We start from the raw sequence: 17422 nt of genomic DNA on the forward strand, positions 1-17422 counted from the left end.
GGCGAGAAATAGGCATTTGAGTAACAGAATATTGATTAATATTTGATCAGCGCTGCCTAGTTTGACCGTTTGATCGGAGTTCATGAGTCATTGACAGACACCGGACCGAAATCATATTTTTTTAATCATATTTGCTCCAATTCTACCCTCTGCAGCTTTAAATTATATAAACGGAAACATAAAACTAAAAAGGACGATGATAGTAAAGGATAAAGAAAACAATAACACAATAAAAAAAATTCATGCAGATTAAACTTTTTTTTTTTCAAAATTATAATTTTAGATTATAATTGTTAAGTCATAACAATTTATAGTTTTATATTAAATTAAATTGTAACAATTTAACATTTAGTTGTAATTTTATGGAGCTTATCCACAAGTTTATCAAAAGTCATGAATATTTTGTAATTATATATTGCATGTGTTTGATGCACATATTTGTTATAAATTATTTCTAATTTCTTATTTTTATTAGTATTTATATTCCCTACATATATTGTGGTATTATGTGCGTAATTAACATGTTACATACTCCTTTATTTAAATGTTTCTACATTTCTTTATATCCCCTGGGGAGTAATAAAGTATTTCTGATTTTATTTTATAAAAACTGCATTTTCCAGTAATAACTTCTCATCAAAATCATAACATTTGAAAACACACATATATGATTCTTTACATTCAAAATATAGAATATCTTCTTTTTTTTTTCAATATTATATTTATTGTTTTTTTGTTTATTTTGAAACAACAGAACAAACATTCACAAACGTCCCCAATAATAACATTCTCGGTACAAAGAAACTTAACAAACCTAATATTAATATAAAATAAGCCAGTATAGATACAGGAAAAACACATTATATACAAAAAATAGATAAATAAGTAAAAAGAATATATACACAAGTAAAAAAATAAAATTATAAACAATAAATATATAATAAGATAATAATATCTTTAACAAACATCTCCTTTTATAAAGTTGCAAACTACACCTACATTTAGCAGGAACAAAAAAAAATAATGCGATAGGCTATATATATTATGTGTGATCATTACATGTATTTTTGAGCTTAAAAAGTGTAATTAAAACGCTTTATTTCAATCAACATCTTTTAATTAATCCCCCCTATAAAAAAAACATATATTTTCAGCCCAGTGACGTCACAAATGGACACTCCCTGTTCCCCCAGTAGAGGGAGAAAGATGGCGCCCACACACGTCCTGAGATGCTGTCAACGGGGTTTAGCATGGATACCTGTGATTTTCATCGCCCTGGTCGTCTGCTGGTCGTATTACGCTTACGTGATAGAGCTTTGTATATGTAAGTAGTCATCCTGCCATCGTCTTTTGGCTCTTTAAAGCCTTTAAAGGCTGGTGTTTGTCCACACAAACATACAGCTGCTGCTGGCCAGCAGGAAGTAAACGGACTGCAGCTCAACAATGGTTGTTGTGGCAAAGCCTGTCCAAATTCATTATCTGGTAGCTTGCCATCGCTTTGGGTCGCCTTATTTTAATGGGAGATGTGTTTTAGACAACTTTCACCGTGGTGTTAACATGGCTTTGTGTCGAGCCGAGTCTGTCTGGATGGAGCGTTATAATGTTAACTATATAAGGTGATTTGGCCGGCTGGCCAGATGTGCAGACTTTCCCTCTTTAACTACACCACCTGTGATTAGCCTGGCAAAGATACAGTGTTGATTTGGCTCTGAGAGTGTTGTGATAAGATGAGAGAGAAAATGTTTTTTTTTTTTCTAATCAGAGGAACTCAATTAATTTGATATGTTTCAACTGTGAATGATGAAACCAACACTTTGGTGTCAGGATCTAATTTTATGTAGGTGTACTTTCATGTCACTGTGATGTGAAAATATATATTTTTAAAAAAGTACACCACACACTGGTTTGGTTAAGACTAAATTAGTGGTTCCCCTTTCTTTTTTTTCTTTTTTTTTTTGCTTATGACTCATTTAAAATGAGGTGATATCTATGTTTGATCCCCACTTGATAGATAGATAGATAGATAGCAACTTTATTAATCCCGAGGGAAATTCAAGTTTCCAGCATCACAGTTCCATAGTGCAAAACATGTTAGTAAAAAGGCAGTAAAAAAGTCAGTAGTACAAAGTACAAAAACATATACCAGATATAAAAATACAAGGAGATGAAGAAAACTATTACAACTGAATATAGTGCAGGGTAACAACTGTGATACACGACTATTAAAAAAGTGAATATACTACCTGTAATTAGCTTAGTGTTGATTTGGCTCTGAGAGTTTTTGTGATAAAATGAGAGAGAAAATGTTGGATCTAATCAGAGGAACTAAATTAATTTGATATGTTTCAACTGTGAATGATGATGTATGTCTTGTGACTCATTTAAAATGAGGTGATATCTGTGTTTGATCACCACTTTACGGATTATGTGTGTTCAACAGTAACCAGCTCAATAAGGAAGCTGGTTAATAATTAATAATTGACTTATGGGGTGGGATTAAATAAGTTTATACTTCTCACTCCTTTCGAATATGTAAATCAAGGCATCAAGTGTTGACAATTTATTTTTCTTACGCTTTTCATTGTATGTGAATACTACTTGTTTCTGACCGTCCACTTGTTGGTATGATCATTCTTTTTCTTTCTTTTTTTTTTGTTTTCTACTTGTTCGAAATAAATTTTGAAATAAAAAAAAAAATGAAATGAGCGTTAGTTTTTCCTCAGCAGATTTTCTATTGATCAAATTCCCATTTTTTTCTGACTTTAAGGACTTTTTTTCTTCCACATGAGCCCGAAATTCAAGACTGAAAGTTCATTCTAGACCCAGGAAACAGTAGCGGAGAAAACAATCCCCTCACAAGGGGGACGAAAAGTCATTTTAAAGTGCTCAGATAAATGGAAATTATAAAACAACTGGCGACAAAGGTTGTGTGATATGACTGAAAGCTGAATGCACATTGTGGTGAGATTGGTTTGTCAACTTGAGAAAACACTATGTGTAAAAGAAATTTGTATTTGTTTCTTTTATTCGTGTCCCTTTAAGCATGTAAGACTTGTGCATTTCTTTTGGGAAAGCCTTTCTAAAGCCCACCGCCAGATGTATAACCACTGATTTTAATGTTGCTATGTAACTATCACTGTTTTAGTTGACAATTTCTTTTTGTATCTAACATTTTCTCTTGTTTTTTTCTCTTCCAGTCACCATCCCTAGTATAGGAGAGCAGAGTAAGTGTCTTGGTGTTTCAAAATAATGTTTATTAAATACATTGTGAATGTAGGGAACTGAGCCAGTTTGCTTTTTACTGGGATAATAATCTCTCTAAGGTCCGGTGAAATATGCTCTGTACACTTTTAGCTAAAGTAAAAAAAGGCTGGCACAGAAAACATGCTCTCTCTAAGTGCTGAGGTTGAAGCAGAGCAGCTCCTCATTCAGCATTCCTCTCTCATTAATTTAATATGTAGATGTACAGTGTTCATATCCCAAGTGACAGCAGCATATCAGCTTTTTAATGGTAATGCTTGTATTCAATGTATACGTGAGACTGTTGGTTCTGACGTTTTGCTTAATGTTTCCCTCCAGTTGTCTACCTGATCTTCTTCCACCTCTCTTTCATCATGTTTGTATGGTCTTACTGGAAGACCATCTTCAGCCAGCCTGCCAACCCCTCCAAAGAGGTACAATAACCAAAAAAGTCTCCAAATACAAACCCACTCTCTCTACATGTCTGTAATCCCCTGCTGACATAAAAAAAAAAACTGCTTTTCGTTCACTCCAGTTCTGCCTGCCCAAACCTGAGAAGGAGCGTTACGAGAAGGAAGAGAGGCCAGAGTCCCAGCAAGAGATCCTCTGGAGAGCCGCCACCAGTCTGCCTCTGTACACCCGCACAGGAGCTGGAGGTACATCTCTGTGTGTCTAAATGTGAATGTGTGTTGCACCTCTGTGTTGGACCTGTCCCGTAACAAGATCCTGTTGTGTTGACACGATGCAGCAATCCGTTACTGTGACCGCTGTCAAGTTATCAAGCCAGACCGCTGTCATCACTGCTCCGCGTGTGACATGTAAGAAAAAACATATTTATTGAACTGTGAGACTTCCTCTTGATTCAACCATTTCTCTTCCACTTGTCTCTGATCCTTTCTTATGTGTGTTTGTTTTTAATCTCTCCTCCTTCTTCTATTCTCTTGCTGTGTGTGGCAGGTGCGTGCTGAAGATGGACCACCATTGTCCCTGGTATGTAAGACCTGCTAAACAAAGGGATATACTGTACATATGACATCTCACATTTTAGAGTTAGGATGGTTCACACTTCATGCCAAGCATATTTGCAACAGGCCCATGTTAGTTTAACTCTTTTTTGGTCTTATTAAGATGCCAAAACTTTGCAGTATTACGAGTGTTTCTTAGTTGCTTCATGCAGGTTAGTAAGCATAAGGAGATAGATCTGATAGCTCATACTGTAAAAGCAGAGCACAACAGAGTCGGCCAAGAGCAAACTGCTTTCTGAGCAATTTTCATTTATTCTTTCCTGCTTTGAAGACCTAATAGTTAATAGGGGTGTAAATCACAAGCTTCCTCGTGATATTATATTGATTCTTTGGACAACAATACCATATTTGCCGATATCACAAAGTCTGCCACGATACGATTCAATTCAGGGGCCTGCGATCGATATGAGATGATATCATATGCCCAATAAAATATGATTTGACAATTTTATTACTGAGCTCTTCCAGACATTTAAATGAAAACAATCTATTCTTTTTAATAAAAAGTGAGAATTTCAAAATAAAGGCGTGTCTCAAAGATGATATGTATCGATATTTTTCAATTTGCTTCAATGATATCAGATTGTTGATCCAGATCAATGTAACGTTACACCCCTAATAGTTAATGTTACAAATACTGAAATTGTTTGAACTCCACTATGTTGGAATAATCTCATCTTGCAGCTGGACATGTACCAAAACTGTTCAAAAAACAACTTAATTATGAACATAGATCTTGTTCTAATGCGTCTTTTAACCAAATATAAGAAGGCAACAGAGCGTTCTACTCTGGTTTGTACCAAGGAAAGAATACTACCAGCTTGGTGTAACAATACAGTCTATGGGTGTAACCATAAGATTAAGCCTCCTTTTTTTTTGACAGTTCAGGTTGATAAGATTTCTACGCTGAGGAAGTGATGTCATATCTGACTTTTCTGCTGTTTGTTTGTTTGTGTGTCTCCAGGGTGAACAACTGTGTCGGATTCTCCAACTACAAGTTTTTCATCCTCTTCCTGGCCTACTCGCTGGTGTACTGTTTGTTCATTGCGGCCACCGTACTGCAATATTTCATAAAGTTCTGGACAGTGAGTAATGATTGTGAATGCGCTGCTACAGAGGATGCAGATTCGGGTGCATGTCGAAACCCGGGCGAGCATCCTCTTGAGTCGGTTGTGCATGGTGCTGACCTCTCCCTGTGCTGAGCTGTCAGTCAGTCCTCTGTTTTCTCTGTCCCCTCTGACCCCTCTCTGTTCCCCCCCTTTCTGTTATCCCCAGTTCTCGCACACTGGGTCATTGTTCTCTCATCTCTCTCTCTTCTGTCTCTCCCTCTCCACTATCAGAACCATCAGTCACACCACTCGTGCAAACACCTCCTCTCTTTTTTCCTTCTCTGTAGCTGTTCCACTTTGATTTCCTTCTTATCTCTTCCTCATTGTTCTCTCCATACTGGGCACACTTTGTACATTCAACCCACTCTCTTTCATTTTTTTACCCGCATTCACCTAACTCGGCCTTGACTTGTATTTGCCCGCTGGTTCCTAAGTGCTTCCTCCCCTCCCACCTGTTCTCTCCTGGTGTTGCTAACCAGTCTTGTTTCTGTTTGTACTAAAGCTTTGCCGGAGGAAATCGGCAGAGAACTGCCCAAAGGTAACCCAGCTGTCCTCCAAAAGCCTTTAGTGTTGCAGTGCCTCACCGTCGTTGCCATGGTTTTTGTCGTGATGTGCGTTGCAGTGACGTGGTTCACATGGCATCCGTCTTATTTCTCTGTTACTCTGCCTTTTTCTTTTTTTTCTCTCTTATTTCTTTCTTTCTTTCCATAAATATCCTCAATATGAATATGTTATTGATTCACTCTCCTTTTTCTCTTGTCTCTTCCCCCCCCCACAGAATGAGCTGCCAGACACTCACGCCAAATTCCATGTCTTGTTTCTCTTTTTTGTGGCCGCCATGTTCTGCATCAGTATTCTGTCCCTCTTCAGCTACCACCTGTGGCTTGTAGGGAAGAACAGGTCCACTATAGGTAACAGACACACACACTTTCAACAGGTGTTTGATGGAATTAAAACACATTTTTAAGAGGTTTTCAATGGTGTTGTAGTTGTAAATGTGTCTTCGTATCACCTATTGGTTCGTTTAATGACCTGTCTGTATTTGTCTCTGTTCATGCTTGTCTCTCCATGTTGCCTCCCTCTCTGCAGAGGCGTTCAGAGCACCAGTCTTTAGGACAGGCTCTGATAAGAACGGCTTCTCTCTGGGTTTCCGGAAGAATATCGCTCAGGTCTTTGGAGACCAGAAGAAGTACTGGCCGCTGCCCATCTTCACCAGGTAAAAGAGACAAGTGCAACTAAAGATTAATTTCATTGTCGATTAATCTTTCGATTATTTTCTTGATTAGTTGTTTGGTCTATATGATGGTGAAAAATGTCCATCAGTGTTTCCCAAAGTCCGCAACTCAAAGATATTCAGTTTACTGTCATAGACTAAAGCAACCAGAAAATATTTATTTAAGAAGCTGGAATCTTTAAAATGACTCAAATCGATTAACAAAATAGTTAGCGATTAATTTAATAGTTGACAACTAATCGATTAATCGTTGCAGCTCTAAAGGAGACAAAGACATAGAGGCCCTTGTAACACTTATACTGGATTCAAGCTAAGTACTGATTCTGTGGTTGAATTTACAGCTCAGTAATTAAAAAAAAAAAAAAATTCTTACAGAAATGTTTTCATGCTAAAGAAGAGATAGAGCAAATATCAGGTTACCTTTGTGTAGTTCCAGAGGAAATCAAACCAAACTGCAGTTTTTTGACTAATCTTGAGTTTCCCCTGTCTTCTTTGTCCACCACAGTCAGGGAGACGGTCTGACGTTTCCCACAAGGCTGGTCAACGCTGATGTAGAGCAGGCCACAGTGACCCTGCAGCCCGAGCCAAATAAAAGGTGATCGATTCCTGGTATAATAAAAGATATATATTATTTGACATGAGGCTCTAAAAAGGATTTATGTTTTTTTTAAAGGGTTGTGGATGCACAGTTCATTTACTATTTTATTCGTTGGGCATGTTTCCAGTGTTACTGATGTCCCAGTGAGCCCCGTGAGCGAGTCACAGAATCCCCTCATGAGCAACGACCAGCATGCCAACAACATCGGAGACCATCAGTCTAATAACACCCTCAAATCAGGTGAGCTCTATTTCACCTACAGAATTGACAACTCACCGTCTGGCATCTGCCACCATAAGGGGCCGTACACATGCCGCGTCTAAAAAAAACTTATGGAAAAACGCCAGCCGTGCCACTTTCATCCTGCTACCCAAGGTGCTTTGGAGGTTCCGCTCCTTTCGCGCCTGCTGTTACTAAGCAACCGAAACCTGCGCGCTGCAATGACAATAATGAAGCGGCGGTAATTTAGCAGCAAAAAGCCTCACTGACTAAACTAAACAAAGTCAAAACAAAGATGAATGGATTTCCAGTTCCGTAAACCCCCTCACAGTAACATTACTGCTCGATTTCTCCGTGCCAATTAAGCTGACCTTTCAACCGGATGTTGCGGCGTCCTCGAATGAAAACAGTGAAGCAAATAAAAAAGTTTGTGTGACAGATTGTAAAGCTCTGGGTAGCCCTGCACTAAAATTATTAACTTCTCCTTCATTCAGTGAGCGACTAGTGATGCCTCAGTGTTCTACTGAACGATTCAGGAGGTTTTTTAGATATGGCCTAGATCCATGGTACCTCTCAGCTGTTGATGATGTCTCAAAGGGCTTCTTATGATGTTATTTATTTATTGGTGTACTGTAAATACTGTGACTTGGTGGCAATCAAATTTCCCCCACGGGGATCAATAAAGCTGTCTATCCTATATTTACCGTAGACTGATATTTACGGAAGAAAGGAAGGATATCTGCCGGCTGTGATTGGTTGTTCCTCGTCACATGACATGCGGTGCACGCTGCAGCATTCCACAAGTTGAACTGTGTTCATCTCGGGGCGCAGCCTTAAAAAATAGGCGCATGGGAACGCTTGTACGTCGCGGCGGCGGCGCTCCCACATTTGAACCGGCCTTCCACGCGTCTACATTGACAGGAATGGGTTTGAGGACGCAAAAAAAGCGGCATGTGTACGGCCCCCTAACACGTTTTCTGTTTGACTTCACAGCTGAAAGTGAAACCATTACAATCTCCATGGAGAGCGAGTCCTAACCAGGTAAATATGAGTTCAGTCAGTCTGCAGTTTTTTTCACATGGAAGTGTTTCATTGAACAATTATGTCAATTGTGAGTGTGATCAACAGTAATGTAACTAATTGTCTTTTCTTCTCTGCCACAGGAGAAACTCCTCCGTCATCTAATACGATGCCTTAAGCAACGCAACAGTTTTAGTTTGTCACCATGGCAACAGTCTCCCAGCTGGCAACCCCATCCCTACAGACCCCATTCAGAGTAACTATGGAAATGCATTTCTTTCGCCCGTCACAGCACAGTAATGCATCTATGGCATTGGCATTTTCGCATGCAGTTTCATAAGCAAATCTCACGCCTACCCCCCCATGTGATACAAGCTAGTTCCTTCTCACACACACACACAAACAGACATGCTAACACGCATACATTCAACTGTATACATATTTCCTCGTGCTGTTTTAGTTTTTCTCACAAGTGGAGCATTTATTGATGAAAATTCAAGAATCCTGGAAGGAATATTAGCTACTTTTTGGTGTTTAATGAGAAAAACTTTTAGGTGCCAAAAGCTCCCTGGGTGCACCGGGACTCGTTTTAAAGGCACAAAGCTGCGGTGAAGAGCGGGGGACAAGCTGGAGCAGCGTGTTTGTTTTGAACATTTCGTGTTTTTTTTAGAAAGGCAGTACATCCTGAGGAGATGGATCAGTTTACCTGTGTGACAGTTGTTTTGTTTTTTTTGTCTTTCTTATTTTTAACTCATAATGTTGGAGCGCATCTGTGGTCTGCAACTTTTTTGAGCTGGATGTTTCCCACCCAAAACCTGGACTATCTTACAGAGGACTCTACACCGCACGGTCCAGCGGACTGAACCAGTGCACAACAGGGAAGGCTGTAGCCGGGTTTTGGGTGGCGTTTTGGATATTACACAGCACAAGGTGGCACATTTGCACTTTGTAGATTATCAATGTCCATCAAACAACGTGCTGCTTTTTTTTGTTCTTTTTCTCATGTCCAAAAAGCATCCCAGGTATAACGGATGTTGGATGATCATGTGATTTCTGGCGTATTGTTTGTGTGTGAATGTGTGTAACAGTTGAAGTGGCAGTAAGAACTAACAGCAACTAAAAGAATCAGCTTAATGTGTTTTTTTTTTTTGTGGCCAACTTGTGTTACATGCTGCTTATAAATGACCTGGGAGATGCATTTCAAACAGTGCAATGCGCAGCGTCCATCACTACCTGTTCTTTTCAGTGTCATATGTAAGTATGTCCATCAGTGATTCTCAGCCCGCAACGTCTACAGCCTGTTTTTCTACTCAGCTCAGCGCTTCAGCCTTTACTACGACACCATTGCCAAATAAGGGCTGACCTGTCAGGAGCTCTGACCTCTGAACCTGAAGTGTTTACAACATCCTAGCTTTATCTTAACCTCATTGGCCAATGTATTCATAACCAAATTCTACTTATCAGTCATTATGGCGCAATATTTTCTACAAGGTGCGTCTGTCCCTCCTGCCTGTAGCGGGTCATGATGTCCTTGCAATACCAGTGCTGGCCGGCAGGTTGCGACACTGCTCCTGTTATCTGCCCTCATTCAGATGGAGATGTTTTTCTGAACTCTATCAACATGTGGCTCAGGGCTCAATTCACTTTCAGTCTAATTTGCAGGTGCAGCTTTCTTCAGAAATAAGTATTTAATTCATACCATGCATAGCTTTCCTGTAATAACTCTTTTTTGGAATGAAAGTGAATTGAACCCATCTGATCTAATGTGAAATTAGAGGTGTCGACTACGGCTTTCTTCTCGCCTCATCTACTCCGTGTTGTGACCTTGAACTGTTAAAGGAGCCTCAGCTTGTGTTAAAAACCTAACAGTTAACCTGTTATGTCAGTGTTGAACATCTGGGATATGTCAATGTTGAACATCTGGGATGTGTCAGTGACTCTGAGGGTCTGACAAAAATCTGTAAAGGAAGACTTTTTTAATTAGATTTCGTGACTCATGCAAATGTGAATGCCTGCTAAAGAATGGACCATTCTGTCAGTATAACCAAATAACAACTGTTCAGGATTTAGTTACGTCCTTTTTGCGAGGAATTTTGTTATTTATATGCAACTTTCACATCGAAAGGGAGACCCAGCGAATTCCTGATGTCTGTCATTTGCTCGTGTCTATCTGATCACACCCCTGACTGTTTGCTGGAAGAGCCTCCTACTAACTAGACTCTGGTGATGTACATGTTTACAGCTGTTTCTATGGCGTAGAGTGAGTTAGTGGTGTTGTACGGTGCGTTTCTTGGTAATCATTGTGCTGAATGTACCACAGCTGGGACAGTAGGGGGGGATGGAGAGTTAAAAACAGCCCGCTCTTTTGACTTTTATGTTTACGTTTTTGTCCTTCCAATCATGTTTGACCCTTTTTGAGCCCGAGTGTATTTATAGTTACAAACCAGTGATTGGAGGACATTTGTTGCTGTATGGATGATGCTCATGGGGGCCTAAGTATCAGAATCACACGGGTGGTTCGATCTCAGTTTAGCAGATTAAATCACTGAGATCATGATGCAAGCCAAGGTTGTGTTCCGATCACGTGTAGATCTTTTTCTAAACCTCACATTTAGTTGAAGAAAAAAAAAGACAAAAACATCTGTATGTTCATCTGTCAGGAGCCCGCTCATCACTTTACGGCCACTGATTCTGAAACATTGGACCTGTCGTCTTGTCGTTTTACAAATTGCCTATATTCTCTCTCTGGGCTGTTTGGCCTTGAGACTAAAGTGCGCGTGTGTATTTTGTAATGCTTAATTGAGTGTTCTTTTGTAATATTGTCGTCTTGGAAGAATTTGCTTCTGTGCAGCCATGAGATTTTTACATGTCTGTTTACATGTACACACATAACGTCTGACTAATGCTCAAAAGCATGGCGCCTAACTCGTGTAAAAAAAAATGTGTTTTATCAAGATAACAGGGATTATGGTGTCAAAACAAAACATTGGGGGTTTACAATTCTTGCCAGGTGCGTCATGTTTTCAATTAGCTTTACTCTGGTCTGTCTCAACTTTATAAACGAAGCCATAAAAACTCCTGTGAAAACGGAGGAAGGATCTGACAATTTCATTTCTTTTGCGACTGTAAACATTTCACATCTGTATTCACATTGCAGATGTCGCCTATCATAACGTGCTTATTGCTACACTTTGGTTTCTTTTTGTTACAATGTCCTATTTTACAATGTGTGTGTATATATATATTGATAATGTAAGAAAAAGACTACATATATATTTTTCTTGTCTGATTAATTTTACTGTTCCTATTTTGTGAATGAAGTACATGCCTCTACACGATTAACATGAAAATAACAATAAATGTTTTTTTAAACCTCCCGTCTAATTTTGCTCATCAGTTTTTTTTATTAATTCAAGCCTTCAAAGTGTACTGCACCGATTTAGCATTGAACTCCTTTAACATCATCGGATGGGCAATTTAAAAAAAAAGGACCAAAATGAATGCAACAGAGATATTGTCTTTCTTTATTGCAGAAATTCTTCTTCCGTGAAAACCTGCATTACCCACAATGCAACTCGACATCCTACAATCCAGTTGCAGATTTGGGTGTGTTATGCCAGTAGCAGCAAATGTAGCCTCAAGCAGAGAGGAGTGAGCCACAGAGGTCTTCTTTCTAACGCCACACCTCCAGTGACATCACTTGAGGCACTTAGTCAAACTTTGTGCAGCTCCCTCTGGAGCCACAGAAGGCTTTATACAAGTTTCCACATATGCAGTAGCACTCCCCAAGAACTGTAAAGGCATTTAGATGTGAACATTAGTGGAGCTTTTATGCCTCCGTGCCGACATCCACTTGGACTCAAAGGTGAACTGATTAGATTTTGGTCATCAAAGGTCAAGGTCACTGTGATCTCATGTCCGTCCCATTCTCGTTGTTAGAGCCATTTGTACAATAAAGAAATAACTGGTTAATTTATATTTTGTTTTATTTGCTTGAGATAAGTAGCTCTGTAGTTTCATTGCAGTGTGCTCAATAAGGAGCAATTGTGCCTGCAGCCAGCCCTGTCTTCTGATTGGGTAGAAGCTAAAATGTGCTCATTAAACGATTCAGTTGAAGCTATGGAGCCTGGAGAGCACACTAGTCTTTGACCGTGCTTAATATACCTGTTCTTGCTTTTTTACTGGTTATGTTTTTTGATATTTTGTTACTTTTTTTGTATTTGAAGACTTCAGAAAGATTTTCAGTAAACGGTTGAAACGAAGAACATGGACTACGGAGTTTTATTGAAACACGGGTCAACTACGTGCTTGGACTGTATAGCTTAAGTGGGCATTTTCAAAAACGGAGCCACACTTACCCTCGTGAATGCAATATCTCAGGAACGCCTTGAGGCAATTTCTTCAAATTTGACAAACATCCACTCAGACACAAGGATGAACTGATTAGAATTTGATGGTCGGGGCGCCCTGGTGGCTCGCCTGGTGGGGCAGGCGCCCCGTGTGCCGGGGCTGGGTCCCTTTCCTGCATGTCATCCCCTCTCTCTTCCCCTTTCATAACTGTCACTGTCTCTCTCTCCATTAAATATATATAAGCCCAAAAAATAATCTTTAAAAAAAAAAAGAATTGGATGGTCAAAGGTCGCCTGACCTCCCAAAACACATTTTTGGCCATAACTCAAGAGTTCATAGCCTGCAACTTGACTGATGGGCAGAGGCATACAACCGCAAGGTGGTAATTCTAGTTTGTCCATGTGGCTTTAATCTTTAAAATGTGTCAAATATCAAAAATACTGACTGCACAGCAACACCTTAATTGTGTAATACAGGAGAATAAGAAAAGGCTAGTTTTGCATAGTGTTTGAAGCGTTGTCCAGAGTCTTGTTTGTGCGAAAAAAGGATACTCAGTATCAGCATCTCCAATTGCTAAATTCCTGAAGTGAAAGTTATACAAAGATGCAAATACAGCATGCAGATTGAACAGATTATTGTGTTTAGCCTTGTGCTGTCAGGGAAAGACAGTGATTTAAGTCAACTTTGTTTTTGTCTAAAACGAGTGCTTTTAGATGAGCTCAGACACAAAACCAAAACCATCAAATAGTTTCATGCTCACAGTATCTGGAGGCAGTCGACATTCTTTGTGGACTGAGAACTTTTGCCATAGTACAGTATCTGTCTAACACCCAGGCCCTTGACCTCTGCTGTTCACTGCTCTGCTCTTCCTCTCAAAGACCTCATGCTTCACATTAACTTCCTCTTCAAAAGCGTCCGACATGGCTGTTTGTAAATCATAATTTAGGCATATGGGGACAGAACAGACCCCCAGAGTATCACATCTGTTCTGCAGATCTGTACAACACAGCGACCAAGGTCATAACAGCATGACTTGGCATATACTATGTAATGTAAATGCCAAGTCGTGGACTACATTATAAAACAGTCTGAACAAGAACAGCACAATATTAATTTAAAATCAAATACTGTGTTTGTTTTATATTTTAGATTTGACCAGTTTTATGCATGTGTGTTTATAAGGTGGGTGGCCATGCACATGTGAGCTATAAACTCCCGAGTTAATGACCTCGGTGTCAGTTTTTGAAGGAGAGTAAACAGTGAGTTGTGAAAAACCAAACAAGTCTAAACCTCCGCAAGGCCAAAGCAGCTGCAGTTTCACTGAAGACCTGGGTTAGCCATTAAAAGAAAAATCCCCCATTAAACAGTGATTTTGGATTTTAACATCAGTATCTACAAACACAGCCGATAGTGTCCCTTGGCAGGAGATCACAGCATCACATTTATGATGTGATCAGGTTTTGGAGTTAGTCTGGCTGCAACTAAGTGAATCTGAATGTCTGGCGTACAGCTGTGCATCATAATCACAGCCGTCATAGTGAGCTGAACTGTTCCATTAATCACCATCCAAGGATTTGTCCTAAGATGAAATCATCCTCACAGTCTGTTTCTTTTTAACTTGTTAAAATCTAACCTTAAACTGAAGCAGAATATTAATTCATTTTAGGGGGGTATTTTCCCGTAAATGTCTTTTTAAAGCAGCAGTGGGTGGAATTGGAGCAAAGTTATTTTCTATAAAACGGTGACTCGATCCTAACAGTAATGTATGAGTCAATCACTCGCAAACTCCGGACAAACGGTCAAACTAGGCAGCGCTGCTCAAATATGAATCAATATTCTGTTACTGTAATGCCTATATCTCGCGTAAAATGTTTTAAGAAACATCTTGTAGTGTACTGTTTAGCTGTAAAATGAGAAAGTGAAATTGATCGGAGTTTGCGAGTGATTGACAGCTGCCTCCGTCAAATGAAAAGCCGATAGGAACGCTCAATAGGAACGCTCTCTCTCTGAAATGACCTGTGATTGGCCAAAGTCTCCCGTCACAAGCTAGATTTTCTAAAGCCTGAAAACAGAGCCATGAGGAGGTGCGGAAGTCTATTTTTCTCTCAGAACACTTGAATTACAATGTGTTGAAAGGTTATGATGGATTTTTTTGCCCAATGATGCCAAAAAACATTCTGCCTACTGCCACTTTAATGATGCTGTTTTGTGGTTGAAGATTTCTCTGTAGATTCCTGGGAATTTTATGTTGTTTATTCATAAACTCAGGCCAGTTGGGGCAAATCCATTCTGCTAAGTCTGAACCTTTTTGAGTAAAAATGTAAGCTAAGGTGTGCCTTGACGCAGCCAAAACAAAAATTGCACAGACTTGATGAAATGATTCATATCAGGTGAAACAGAGATGCGTCATACCTCCTATATCCAATTCCGTGTTGGGGTGTGTGTACATGACTTATCGTGTCCCTGTTTTTGTGCCCGTCAGACTTCTCTACTCATTCTTCAAATGTGTCTGCACATGTAGTTCAAGGCTAAAGAGGTTTAAAGCCAAGTTGCCTGAACGGACAGGCAGATGTGATAAACAATAGAGGTGGATATGAGGTAAACGAGGGCCGAGGTGATGTTCGGAAGTAAAAGAAGAAAGTTAGATAACAACTATAGGATGCAGAGAATAAGTGAGGAGATGTGCCTGGTGAACTGCACTTCAGGCATCATTGCTATTAAAGAATAAGTGAGGAGATGTGCCTGATGAACTGCACTTCAGGCGTCATTGCTATTAAAGCTTAAATTCAGTGACTCGCCCTCTATACAGGCCTCTCAGTGTTGTGGAAAATGAATCAAATGGAGCCAAGGGTGCAAAAAGATTTGTAGCAAATGCCTCACATGACGATGCCCCTGCATGTGTTACTATGGGAACGAGGGGGCATGTGATGTGTTGTCCACAGGCTCCAGTCCTAACAAACACCCCCACCCATAGACTACCACACACACACCCACACACACACACACACACACACACACACACACACACACACACACACACACACACACACACACACACACACACACACACACACAGACATACGCTGCAAACTTCCCCCTCCTCCAGCCCTTTTTTCAGTAACCTGTAGAAATAGTCCCAGTTAATCCCTATCTGGAGAGAAAGTCATGTGTCACATAACTCCCTGAGAGTGAAGCAGAATCCACCTAGTTTCTCTACTGTGAGCTTCCTCATTGATGAAGACTTTCTGTATGTGAATAAGGACTTGAGTTGAGTGAGCTGATGTCAAAGAAGTTATTATCTAAAGGCCAATGTTTGGCTCAGTGAAGTGGTGGGCTACTAATTACAGTAAACCAAACTTTTTCATGTAAAGGACACCTAAATTGACACAAATTAGACCACGGACCCCCTTTTGATGAGACTTTGTCCCAGGGTCCCCCATCTGAGAGGATTTTTTTCTTTTATATGTTTTATTACAGAAAGTGTATGAAACCCATGACCAAAAATAGTCATACATTTTGTCATTGTGTTTATGGAATATCTTTGAAAACCACTGCCATAAACTATAGGGATGCATTGATACCGATACCGGATCGGATATCGGGCTGATACTGACTCAAATAGCTGGATCGGATATCGGTGACAATGGGGCCGATCTATTCAATTCAGTTCTATGTTTAAATACTATATACATTATATACTTGAATTTTAATTATTGTTTAAGTTTTGACCAATTTCCTGCTGCATTAAAAAGTTTTACAATTGTAATTCCTGTTAACTTTGAAAAGTTCTTTTGCAGTTGTTCATAGACGATTTATTATTTTAATTAATTCAGTAAATGTATGTATTTATTGGTTACATTTTGTTTTACAAAGTTAGAAAAGCAATGTTTAAGTCAAGCCTGATGTTGCCAAACACATAAAAGAATGATCCACACAGTTAAGCATACAGCTTATTAATTAAATACCGGTATCGGATCGGTACTCGGTATCGGCCAATACCCAAAGCCCAGGTATCGCTATCAGCAAGGTCTGAAATGACGTTTCTTCCTCACCTGCCACTGTGGCAGGCCACTTAACATTTCTACCAGCCACTCAATTTGTTGTCTGCCACTTCTGAAATCTATGTATGTAACGCTTGAGAATTGTAAACACTGAGTAATGGTACCAGACAGTAGAAATATGGAATATATCATGCAACCTTAATCCCTGTTCTCTATTCGACATTCAGAGCATTAATATATCAGCAAACAACTATTGTCTATGTAAAGATAAAGAGGAGTAATGTCTACCTGAGCAGAGAATGAAGTCACTCTCCCTCTGTGTGTGTGTTGTAATCGGAGCTTCTCCGAGCTTTGTGCATTGCATACCCCATGAATAGCTCACGGCCGCCACAGTGCACTGCCTGAGAGGCAATAGATTTGCTCTCAATTTCGCATTTAGCACCTTTAACTTATGAATTACTTTCTTAAATAACATTTCTTAATATAAGGAATACTTATCTGCCATTGTGGCAAGTGACCTGAAATTTCTACCTGCCACAGCCAACATTTATCCTGTATTTGGCATGTGGCTAATTTCATTCCCTAGCTATCGGTATTATCAGGACTGAAAAAGTCTGATTGGTGCA

General features: G+C 39.6%; 1 protein-coding gene across 2 annotated transcripts; it reads left to right on the forward strand.

Annotated features, from left to right (window-relative positions):
* The first annotated feature begins 1177 nt into the window (after nt 1-1177).
* zdhhc20b (zDHHC palmitoyltransferase 20b) lies at nt 1178-11822 on the forward strand. Of its 2 annotated transcripts, XM_074621389.1 has the most exons (14): nt 1178-1324; nt 3198-3224; nt 3580-3674; nt 3776-3896; nt 3989-4058; nt 4198-4230; nt 5230-5350; nt 5877-5912; nt 6153-6285; nt 6464-6590; nt 7114-7203; nt 7334-7446; nt 8419-8466; nt 8589-11822. In XM_074621389.1, exons 1-13 carry the CDS (start codon nt 1207-1209, stop codon nt 8460-8462), a joined length of 1128 nt encoding a protein of 375 aa, XP_074477490.1. In that variant the 5' UTR covers nt 1178-1206; the 3' UTR covers nt 8463-8466; nt 8589-11822. The 2 variants fall into 2 exon arrangements, with proteins under 2 accessions (XP_074477490.1, XP_074477491.1); XM_074621390.1 differs by lacking the exon at nt 5877-5912.
* Nucleotides 11823-17422: the final 5600 nt, after the last annotated feature.

The sequence above is a fragment of the Sebastes fasciatus genome, chromosome 21 (genome assembly GCF_043250625.1).
Source record: "Sebastes fasciatus isolate fSebFas1 chromosome 21, fSebFas1.pri, whole genome shotgun sequence".
Lineage (NCBI taxonomy): Eukaryota > Metazoa > Chordata > Actinopteri > Perciformes > Sebastidae > Sebastes > Sebastes fasciatus.

Excerpts from the sequence above, each read along its gene's own strand:
- zdhhc20b (XM_074621389.1), top strand. The coding sequence starts at position 1,207 with ATGGCGCCCACACACGTCCTGAGATGCTGTCAACGGGGTTTAGCATGG. Across the intron at positions 1,325-3,197 it reads CGTGATAGAGCTTTGTATAT|TCACCATCCCTAGTATAGGA; the intron begins GTAAGTAGTCAT and ends TTTCTCTTCCAG. Across the intron at positions 4,059-4,197 it reads CACTGCTCCGCGTGTGACAT|GTGCGTGCTGAAGATGGACC; the intron begins GTAAGAAAAAAC and ends TGTGTGTGGCAG.